An 11,600-nucleotide genomic window follows, 5' to 3' on the forward strand; every position below is an offset into this window, starting at 1 on the left:
TGTAAGCTTTCCTCATTCTTTTTTCTTTTTCTTTTGTCTGACATGGTTATTCAAGAGTTGTCTTTGAGTTCAGAAATTCTTTTTTTCTGCTTGATCTTGCTGATTACTTAAATTCTCGGTTGTATTTTTTATTTTACTTGATTGATTTTTCAGTTCCAAGATTTCTGCTTGATTATTTTCTATGATATCTATCTCTTGCCGAATTTCTTTTTCAGATCATGAATTGTTTTTCTGATTTCATTGTATTATCTATCTGTATTCTCTTGCATGTCATTGTTTCCTTAACATTATTATTTGGAATTGCTTCTCAGGCATTTCATCGATTTCCTTTTCTTTGGTGTCAGGTTCTGAAGAATCTATAGCTCCCCAGCTGAAGTGGGTGGCCCTGGGTGGGCTCAGTGGAGCTACAGGTGGGACTCTGTGCCCCTGGGAGAAATTTTCAGAGGCTCTCCAGCTTCCCAGGGGGAGTGGGAAGTTCTGGGTGGGTTTGCTGGAGCTGTGGTGGAATTCTGTACTCCTGGGAGAGATGCACAAGTGTTCCACTGAAGAGAGCAGGGCTGTTGGTGGTGGCAGAGGGCCCTGATAAGTTGGTTCTCAGTCTCCAGAAAGTGCATGCACTCTCTCCCTCTCTGTCTTGGAGACGGCCTCAACACTGAGCTGGACTGCCTGTTCCTAGGGGTGCAGGCTGCTGTGTGGGCTTGGTAGCTGGAGTCACAGTGTGAAGGAATCTGAGGGCTGTGAAGATGCCAGGGCTATTGGGCTTCAGGGAAAAATGCACTCTGGTGTTGTCTCTGATCCCAAAATGTCCTCATGGTGCTGTGCCCTGGACTTGGGGGATGAGGGGGGCCCATTGTGGACTCCCTCTCTGCAATGTCAGTCACATGTGCACTCAGCAGCTCCCCAGACTGAGCTCGTGGTCTGCAAGGGCCATGGAACTCCCTTGTAGCTTGGATTGCAGGCATCCACAGAGTGAGCTTGGACCATTGGGGATTCCCCTCTTTCCCATACCGCAAGAAGTCTCTCCTCCAAGCTGAGGTTGGCCGGGTTCTTCAGTTGTCTTTCTATGCTGCTGTCTTAAGCTTCTGAACTTCAGGGGGTCTTCCTCACCTGTTTGCTGATTTCCAGTGTTTTCTCTCTGACACCCTATTCCACGTGTGACTTTATACTTGTTTTGGTTTCTTTCTGTCAGAGGTGAGAGCTGGGCACCTCTAGTCACCATCTTAGACCTGCCCCTACCTACAGCAGGTTCTTTAAAGCCCTTGTCTGATAATTGAGTCTGCGTACGGGTCATCATGGGATTAATCTCTATTGACTGCTTTTTCTTCTGACTGTCGGTTACATCTTCATACTTCTTTGCGTATCTGGTGGTTTTTGAGTGTCTGCTGGATGTTGTGGATCATGAGTCGTACAGACCGTGGATGCTGCACTCTTCTTTGGCACAGTAGTGATTGTTTTATGTTAGGAGGCAGTTAGCTTGACTGGACTCAAACTCTAAAGTCTGTCTGCCCTGTAGCTGGCAGCAGCTGAAATCTCAGTTTGTTCAACTTCACAGGGGTTGCTTTCTGCTGGGCCCTTTGGAGTTTTCCCTACAGATGCACACTGAAGGGATCAGCCAGGAACTGGAGTGGAGATTCCTTCTGTGGCTCCCTCTTTTTATGGACATCTCCCCTTAATTTCCAGCTACTCTTGAAGTACAGCCCTGAATCCCATTCCTCTAGCCAGGAAGGCTGCAGTTACCTGCTTGAATTCTAGTTGCACATGTTGCATGCGCTGAGGTGTGCCTGCAGATAAATATTTCAAGGAAAGAACCCAGTGTTGGACTGCTTTTGTTCATGGTCACATGCCTTCAAATCATTGTTTGTTTTAAAACAGTTTTCCAGTGTTTATACCTACTGTCTGCTGAAGGGTTGGTCTGACACAACTGCTCCACTATTGCTGGAATCGAAATTACTTTCTCTCATGTGGTTTTTCATTTCATTTCCCTGATGGCTGGTGTTATTCAGTATCATTTTCATACGTTTAATGGCTCTTTGGCTATCTTTTGTGAAACATCTGTTCAATTCTCTTGCCTATTTGTCTGTTGAATTTATTCTAATTTATTTACAGTAGTTCTGTATATATTCTGCATATACTTCTGTCAGTTATGTGTGTTTGTAGGAAAAATCGTGAAAATGGAAATGGAAGAAAAGATTACTAGGGGTCTTCAGTGGAGAGCCGGGCACGGTCTTGACGGTGTTCTTTCAGGATGTCTGATTCTGCGGAGCTCTACAATTTTCACTGTTTTTGAGCTATCTTACAACTCTAGAAATTGTAAATAACTGACAGCAATACGAATTCTCTTCTTTGGCAGGACAATTGATTCCTTCCCATCTCCAGTGGGTCAAACAAGTTTTGTATCTATTTATAAACTTATTTTAGCTTTCCTGACTCAATTAGATAAGTGTAGTATTTTGAATTCTACTCTGAACTGGTTGTAACACCTTAAATCAATGTGTTCATTATATGTCTATATGAGATTTATGATCATACCATTTTTAGAAATTTATTTTTTATTGTGGTAAAATATATATAACATGAATTTCCATTTCTAGCATTTTAAAATGTACAATTGCATGGAATTAACTACGTTCACAGCACTGTGTGACCACCACCTCTATTTATTTCCAAAACTTTTTCGTCATCCTAAGCATAAACTCTGTGCCCATTAATCAGTAACTTCTCATTATTTCTTCTGTGCTGTTTCTGGTAACCTCTAATCTACTTCTGTCACTGAAAAATTTTTTCTTTTTAATTTAATTTTTTTAACTGACCCATGGTAACTGTGTGTGTGTGTCACGTGAAGGATCTGTGCGGTCAGGCGTGTGTGTGTCATAAGACCATCCCATGCTGTGGTAGGCATGTGTGTCTCATCTGACTGTCCTCATTGGACAGGTGTATGTGTCACCTGTGTGCCTGTCTGGCCCTGGTGTCTGTCTCCTTTGGGCCTGGCCAAGGTCTTGCTCGCTATAGCCCCTGCCCTGCCCGCCGCAGGCTCTGGTGTGGCTGTCCCTGTGCCCCTGCACTGCCTCCCTGGGCCCTCCCACTGCACCTCCTCCTCAGCCTTTCCTGTCCCTGGACAGTGGCTAGGTCCCTCTGCCTCCTCACCTCACTGAGCACACAGCGAGGGCGTGAGGAGCACTCTTGTGCTGGGCGGGGGCCCAGATCACAGAATGGGTCTCATGTGTCCTCACCCCATGGTGACAGGTCCTTCCTCTGGACTAACCAGAGTCCTGCTTGCTGCTGTGAGCACACCTATGTTATATGGGGGTGGGGGTATCCAGCAGGGTAGGGTTCGAGGTCTTGAGGGTCACTGATCCTCCAGGTCAACATGCCCAGGTGGCTCCACTGTCCTCTTTCCTCTGTCCACAGTGAACATTTTATACTTGTGCCCACCACAGATGTCCCCCTATAGAGGTAACACCATGGACATCACCCCTCGTCACACCACAAACCTCACAGGTGCGATGTCATCCCATGTCACAATGTACGTGTCACACCATGGACATCACAACATAAACATCACACCACATCATACCACAAGTGTTACATCATGTCAAATCACAAATGTGACCCCATGTCACAACATGGATACCACATAGCAAACATCACACAATGTTACACAAAAGATGTCATCCCATGTCACACAATGTCACATCACAAAAGTCACACCTCCAATGTCACCTCATGTCACAGCACTAACATCACACCACAAACATCACCCCAGGTCACACCACAAATGTCTCACCATAGACATCACCCCATGTCACACTTTGGATTCATACCACAAACACCATATCATGTCATGCTATGAACATCACACCAAGTCACACCACAAATGTGACCCCATGTCACACAATGGATTCCATATCACAAACATCACCCCATGTCACACCATGAATGTCATACCTCAGGTGTCATCCTATGTCACACCATGAATGTCACACCATGGACATCAGCCCATGTCACCCCACGATGTCAAACTACAAATGTCATACCATTACACACCATGAACATCACCCCAAGTTGCACCAAAATGTCACTCCACAAATGTCACCCCATATGACACCTCAGATGTTACCACATGTCATGCCACAGGCATCACCCCATGTTACACCATAACGTCACACCTGGGACATCGTGCCATGACACACCATTGTCATCACCCCATGTGACACCATGAACATCACCCCACGTCACACGGGATGTCACACCACAAACACTATACCCCGTCATGCCACGAACATCACACCATGTCAGAAAACAAATGTGACCTCATGTCATACCATGAGTACCACACTACAAATGTCACACCATGGGTGTCAAACCACAAACATCACAACATATCATACCATGCAAGTCACCCTATGTCACACCAAAACATCACACTATGGCTGTCACCCCGGTCACACCATGGATGTCACCCCATGTCACACTATGGACATCACACCTCAGAGGGAGAGTGTGGGTGACCCAGAGTTCCTGGGTCCTGAGTGTGTGGGTAGGACTCTGGAGGAGGAATGGTGTGGGAAGCAGGACTTTGGTACCGGCCTGCCCAGACAAATCTGGCCTCACCATGTGGACACGGGCCAGTCTTGGTCATTTTCCACAACCTGACTCTGCTGGGATCCCGACCACCCCTCCCTCCGCTCTCGCTCTCCGTTTCAAAAACCACTCATCTCTGCACAAATCAGAGTTGAGTTCACTTCATGATAGGCTCTTTATTTTAACAGTGTGTCACTGTTTAAAACCTGTCCTTGCTCCTTTAACTAGTGCCCAGCTTTGTTTTTCTCTGAAAAGCCCTGTGTCCACCTCTACCCTTTCGACTTGATCTTCATTCCTGAAATCCAACATGGGATGGGGTGGTGGAAGTTTCCAGGGCTGTGAGCCGGTGCAGGAGCCCCCGATGCATGCTTGGTCCCATCTCTACTGACCCCAAGGGTGTTGACTTAGGAAGACTTTTCCCACAGTGAGGCAGAGAAGTTTTTAAGAGTGATTTATTGTCATTAAAAAAAGAGAAACATTAAAGACAATGAGCTCCAGAAAATGAAAAAGTAGAAACAAAGCTACCAGAGCTGGAACTGTGGCGTTTTCTTTGAATAATCTCTGGGACATGTCCCCCACAGTCACGGCGGGCGATGGCTTCTCCCCAGCTCGCGTCTTCCTTCCTGAGTGGAGGTCCTGACGTGGCACCTGCCCAGAACTGTGGTGGGAGGAACGGGACGTGGAGGCCTGTGTCCGGCGTCTGTGGCCAGCCTGCCCCGGGTCGCCAAGGCACCAACTCTCTCCTCAGTCTTCTGGTCTCTGAACCCCTGGTCCAAGCGTGCCGCTCGCTCCTGCTGTGGGGGACTCAGGGCCAGATCTCGGCCTCCAGCACTCTGCCACCACTGCCTGACACGCCACCTCCTCCACGCCCTCCCTGCATGGCTCCTTGGCCGCCTCCTTCCATCGCCCACTGAGGCCGAGCCGCCGCCTGGGACCATCCCCTTCTCAGACGGTCCCTGCCCTTGTGCCCTCGGGCTCTGCAGTGTCCCTGTGGCCCAGGCCCTTGTCCGATTGTCCCGGGCTGGCCCTCGTCTCCCTCAGTGTAGTCAGAGTTGCGGGTCATCTGTCCCCGTGGATTGAACCCACCTCTGGGAACCCAGTGGGGTGGGCAGGGTGGGCCAGGAGGAGGTGCCGGCACACGGAGACCCCAGCGTGGAGGCTCCTTCCCGGGAGCCAGAGGAAGACGTTCTCTGCTTGAAGTGAAAACAAGCCTGTTCCTCCAGCCAGGGCTTCATAGAGGGGCCCAGGATGGAGCCTGGCTGGGCGAGGGCTGGACGAGGGTGATCGAGTGAGTGTCAGCAGCACTTCCAGAAGCTTCCCTGGTGGCTTCCCAGCCCTGGTGGCAGATGTTCCCACTTGGTGATTGAAACGATGAGCCTGTCTTGGAAACCCTGCATTCAGGAGGCCGGTGTGCACGGGGTCAGCTCAAGGCTGGTGCCTGCCCCGGTGGACACCCGGGAATGCCGGCCTGGCCTCCTCTCTGGTGACGGCACCCAGCTGACCCCAGGGCAGGGCTGTCCTGGTGAGGGGACACACAGTCCTGGTGGCCTCTGGCCGGCACCATGGCAGTTGCCGTGGAGGGTCCAGCAGGCGTCCAGGCAGCTGAGGTTTGGGGTAGAACCTACCACCCTCAGGGTTCTCCAAAGGGGGAAGGGTCAGGGGGCCGCAGGGTCAGAGGGTGGGGTGGCAGCTTGGGGCGGCGGCGAGACCGGAGAGCTGTGGGGTTAGAAGGTGGATGTCAGAGGTCAGGGTGCCCTGAGCAGCAGGGTGAGCCGCAGGCTGGATGGGGTCCTGGATGGGGAGGGGGCCCTGGACGCCCTCTCTGGATGGTGCTCTAAGCCCCCTGCCCGATCATGTTCCTGTAGTCGGGGACGATGGTATGCTTCAGCTCCACGACCGAGGAGAAGATCCACTTCACCTGCAGGGGACAGTGCAGGGTGAGCAGGGCCAGGACCCCCAGACCAGACCACCCATCAGCCCACCGCCAAGAGCCGAGCTGCTGCCTGTAGCAGAACTGGACACAGAGAGAAAGGCCTGGGCAGGGCCAGTAAGGGAGAAATGTTAGGGACGGCATGGGGACAGAGTAGGGACAGTGTGGGATCAGCATGGCGACAGGATGGGGACAGAGTGGAGACTGTATGGGGACGGTGTGGGGCAGTGTGAGGACAGCTTTGGGACAGACTAGGGACATTTTGGGGACAGTGTAGGGACAGTTTGGGAATAATATGACAGTGTGGTGTCAGGGTGGGGACTCTGTGGGAGACTGCTTGGGGACAGAGTGGGAACGATGTTGGGAAGAGTATAGGAGACAGCATAGGGCCAGCGTGGGGACAACGTGGCCCACCTTGAAGAGGGTGACGGTGGCGCTGTAGCACACGCTGAGCAGGAAGAGCGTGATGAAGATGGTGATGGTCGTCCACAGCCCGTCCAGCTCCCCGTCCTGGGCCTCGGCACAGCTCTCGTCGGGTTGCAGCGCTGGACAGGGAGGGGGTGGTCAGTGCTGTGTCCTCCCCCGTGGGGCCTCTGGGGGGCGTGTCTGTCTGTGGCGGGGCAGGGGCATGGCGGGAGGCCCAGGAGGAAGGGCCCCGGCTGGGCTGGGCCACAGCACCCTGAGGTCAGCTGTCCTCAGCCATCCCCCCGAGCACCAGCCTCAGCTCCCCAACTCCTCCAGCTTGTGCCCCCGGGATCTGCCAGACACCCCTGGCCATGGATGGTGGCCCGGCCAGCCTTGAGGCCCACTCCCTCTCTCCACACCCTGGTGCTGAGGCTGGTCAGGGCAGCATAAGCACCTTTGACCCCTGCAGGGCAGTGGTGCTGCAGCATGCTCCAGCTGGTGACCTGGCACAGAGGGCAGAGCCCGTCCTGGCAGGACCCTGGTGCAGGGAAGGGCAGTACACACCAGAAAGGGAGCCAGGGCCACAGCAGGGACAAGGCTGTGTCCTCTTGTGTGAGGGTCAGTGTGGGTGTGGGGGACTTGTGTGCGTTGGAGGGCATGTAGGTGCCCCCTTGTAAGAGCGGGGCTGCGTGTGTCTGAGCTGGTAACGTGTGGACCCTCTGCTGAGCAGCCACAGGTCACTGAGGTGCACGTGGAGATGTGGGGTAGGCTAGTGTCCAGGACAGTGTCCATGTGACCAAGGGCTTGCTGTGCTCTGGCACCATGCAGTGCGCCCCATGTGATGCTCCAGTACGGTGGGTGTGTGCAACTGTGTGTGTATGTCTGTGTGTGCCAAGTGCGTGTGTGCAACTGTGTGTGTATGTCTGTGTGTGCCAAGTGCGTGTGTGCAACTGTGTGTGCATGTCTGTGTGTGCCAAGTGCGTGTGTGCGGCCCTGGGCCGGGTGATGCTCAGGAGGACGGGCTTGTCTTCATGGGTCTGGAATCAGTGTCCTTGTGGGTGTGTGGGACAGTCCCTCTTAGGGGGTAGAAAGGCCCACTTGCCTTTGCCTCTCTGGTGCACAGGAGTGAGTGTCCCAATCTGTGGGCATCTCTGTCCCCACTCAAGGGCAGAGCTGCCTGAGCTGTGTTGTGAGGGGCAAAGGAGGGCCTATCCCTACACTCATGGGCCAGGTGTGCATCTTGAGGGGACAAAGAGTGACCCTGTGGACAGAGAATTGGGGTGGGGGGCAAGGACAGGCTATTACAGAGGTGAGAACTGAGTGCTGGTTTCCCTCAGGGGCTCCTAGGGGCTTCTCATTGCCCAGCCCAGAGCTGCTGCTGGCTGCAGAGAGGGCTAGTGACAGGAGCCATGTGTGAAATGCCCCCTCCTTGGCAGAGAACAACCCGCAGGCACACCCCTTCCTGCATGGCATGGGCACTGCACACTGTGGATCCGCCCCACGTGGGACCCGCTCTCCCCCCCATGAGGACCCCCCCCAGGCCATAGCCTCGGAAAGAACCATGACAGTCTTGCAGGGTCCCAGGGCAGCGCTGGGTGCTTTATTTCCATGCTGGGGCACCCGGAAGTATGTACGGGGTGGATGGGTGGGCGCTGAGAGTCCTCGCAGGACCCCGAGAGCCTGCGGGGGAGCGAGGGGCTTGCCGGGCGCTGCGCTCATTTACCCGGAGGCATGGAGATGGACTCCTGCGTGCTGTGGTTTTTCAGGGCCTCGTGCAGGACGTGGCAGGTGAATTCGTCTTTATTCTGCCACTGCCTCTTGTCCACCATGAGCTTGCTGTAGACGAAGTAGGTGCCGTCATCGTCCAGCACAGACGGCGTGGTCTTGTAGTTCTCAACTGGCTGCTTGTTGTGCTTCCACTCGACGTAGATGTCATCAGGGTAGAAGCCTTTGGCCAAGCAGGTGACACTGACCTTGCTGTTCACCATCTCCTTTGCGGATGGGGCCAAGACGTACACCTGCGGCTCCATGGGCTGCCCTGTGGAGACAGAGGTCAGCACAGATGGTCACCCCCAGGGTGGAGGGATGGCCAAGCCAGTGTCTGATGGTGTGGCTATGGCAGCCCCACAAGCCCCACAAGCCCCACCTGCCCCGCCAGCCCCACTGCTCCCACCTTTGGTTTTGGAGATGGTTCTCTCGACAGGGGCTGGGAGGGCTTTGTTCTGGACCTTGCACTTGAATTCCTTGCCCTTCAGCCAGTCCTGGTGCTGGATGGGCAGGACGCTGACCACGCGTAACGTGCTGTTGAACTGCTCCTCCCTGGAAGTCTTCTGGGCTGTGTGCACCTGCTCACCATCCACGTACCAGCTGATCTCAACATTGGGGTCATCCTTGCTCACGTCCACTACCACGCAAGTGACCTTGGGGGTGAGGGACATCATGAGGGTGTCCTTGGGTTTTGGCGGGAAGAGGAAGACTGAAGGTCCTACCAGTGGGCAATCCCATTTTTGGCCTTTGAGCTCTGCAGAGAGAGAAGATTGGGGGTTGCTGGGGTCTAGGAGGAGAGGAGAGTCCAGCTGAGGGAGGGAGAGTTTGGCCCTTGGGGTGGACTTAGGACTGGGTCAGGCACCTTTCAGAGGTGGCTCTCAGCAGGTCTGAGTCCAATGCCCACCTCTGTGCCTGGTGGAAACACCAAGAGGACCCTCTCCCCTAGCTGGAGAGGTGGAGACAGAGACCTCCAGGTGGAGAAACAGACAGGAGCCTCCCTCACTGTCCTGGGCTGGGGTCACCGACCAGGGCCAGGTTGCCAGGATGAAGTATGTCCAGGCAGGAGGGCTGACCCCAACCCTGTCTTCCAGTGGACATCCCTCCCTGAGGCCCATCCTCTCACCAATGGTCTTGTCCACCTTGGTGTTGGTGGCTGGGTGGGCTACGTTGCATGTGGCTTTACGGCTGGGCAAGCTGCTGGCGGGCACGGTCACCATGCTGCTGAGGGAGTAGAGCCCGGAGGAGTGCAGGACGGACGGGAAGGTGTGCACACCGCTGGACAGGGCGCCTTTGTTCCAAGACACGGTCACCGGCTCTGGGAAGTAGCCCTTCACCAGGCAGCCCATGGTCACCATTTGGCCGGATGAGCCTCCACTGCAGGGTGCCATGGGGAAGACTGAGGGGGCTTTGGGGCTGGCTGCAAGAGAGGAGGGCCCGTGTGACCATAGAATCCCACAAAGGGGACCAGGCCCCGGAGGCTCCTCCATTCTTGGCTTTCCCAGGGCCTGGTCCCTCTGCAGGGATCCAGTGCTGGGCTCCTGGGTGTCAGGTGCCCACCTGGCTGGACCCACCTACCTCTCCTCAGCCCCCTCCCTACCCCAGGAGGCTCCAGGACAGGCCCCGTCCCCAATGTGCTTCAGGACGTCCGCAGGCCAGCTGCTCAGCTGTGGCTCTCTGCTGCCCAGGGCCTGGTGTCCTGCAGCCTCAGACACTGGGCTCCTCAGCCCGGTCAGCACATGATTCTGCCTGGAGCCAGCACAGTCCTGGGCCTCCAGCCCCTTTCCCGGCTCGGCTCACCCGTGCCACCTCGGGCATGGCTTGCCTGGGCACACAGCCCCTCACCCCTGCTCCTGCCTCTGGTGGTTGCCCGGCCAGATGGTGGCACCAGGTCTTGGCCAGCTTCTGGCTGATGCCCCAGTCCCTGGCCCTGTCTCCACAGGCTGGCCCTGCCCTGCCCGAGCTGGCACCTCCCCAGTAGATGGTGCTTGGCCACTTTCTGGCCCTGCTCTGCTCCCTGCCCCTCTGCCCAGAGCTAGGTCACGGCTGCTCTCTGCCTCTGGGTCCTGAGTCTTCTGGAGGTGGCTCTGCAGGCAAGGAGCCCAGGCCCTAACTCTGGTCGGGTCAGTGTTACGCATCCCTGGACCCAGCACCACCGTCCCTGCCCTGAATCAGCCCACACTCCTCAGACTCCCCACCAACCCGTGTACCTCTGCTCTCTGTGGGTCTCACCCACCCCATGCCAGCCCAGGATCCCACATCTGTGCTACGGCCCCGAGCTCCTGGCCGCAGTCCCTCCTGGGGTCTTCCTTGAATCCTTTCCTGTGGTTCACCCAGAGCCCCTCCCTCCAGCAGCCCTGCCTTCCACCCTTCCTGCTCCTGGGCGGGCTGTGGCCTGTCCTGTCCTTCCTGGCCTACTATCCAGCTCCTGTGTGATCCAGAACCTTCCTCCTGGTGGGGACCCTGATGAGCTCGGCCCAGGACCCCTGCCCACCCCCCCTTCAAGCATAGGTAGAGACCTTGCTCCTGCCCTGACTCTCTTCTATTCTACGTGGAGCCAGCACCCCCAGGCCAAAGGGAGGTCCCTCATCTTACTCTGATGCTGGCCCAGACACTCTAGGACTTCGTGATGGGCTGGGGTGCAGCTCCTACCCCCGAATAAGCTAAGCCTGCACCTGCCAGTCCTATGCCCTCTGACCCCTGTCCCTACTTCTCATCTACAGGCCCCAGCCTGACTCCCTCCTCTGCCTTGACCTGCACCTCAGGCTTGGACAGCCCATGCTCAGCCCTGAATGGGCCCCTTCTAGCTTTAGGCACCTGTTCTCTGCAACTGCACCTGTCCGTGCAGGTGACCTCAGCCCCGAGCCCCTTCCCTATCCATCCCAGCACCTTGGAGCCGCTCACTGGGCTCAGCTCACGC

The 11,600-nt window shown here is 55.3% G+C and overlaps 1 gene segment (V, D, J or C); it reads right to left on the bottom strand.

Annotated features, from left to right (window-relative positions):
• Nucleotides 1–6,415: 6,415 nt before the first annotated feature.
• Nucleotides 6,416–10,029, bottom strand: LOC134374006 (immunoglobulin heavy constant gamma 2-like). The segment is given in 5 exon segments: nucleotides 6,416–6,499; nucleotides 6,926–7,056; nucleotides 8,640–8,954; nucleotides 9,090–9,437; nucleotides 9,807–10,029. Coding segments are annotated over 5 exon segments (1,101 nt in total).
• Nucleotides 10,030–11,600: the final 1,571 nt, after the last annotated feature.

The sequence above is a fragment of the Cynocephalus volans genome, chromosome 3 (assembly GCF_027409185.1).
Source record: "Cynocephalus volans isolate mCynVol1 chromosome 3, mCynVol1.pri, whole genome shotgun sequence".
NCBI classification, from domain to species: domain Eukaryota; kingdom Metazoa; phylum Chordata; class Mammalia; order Dermoptera; family Cynocephalidae; genus Cynocephalus; species Cynocephalus volans.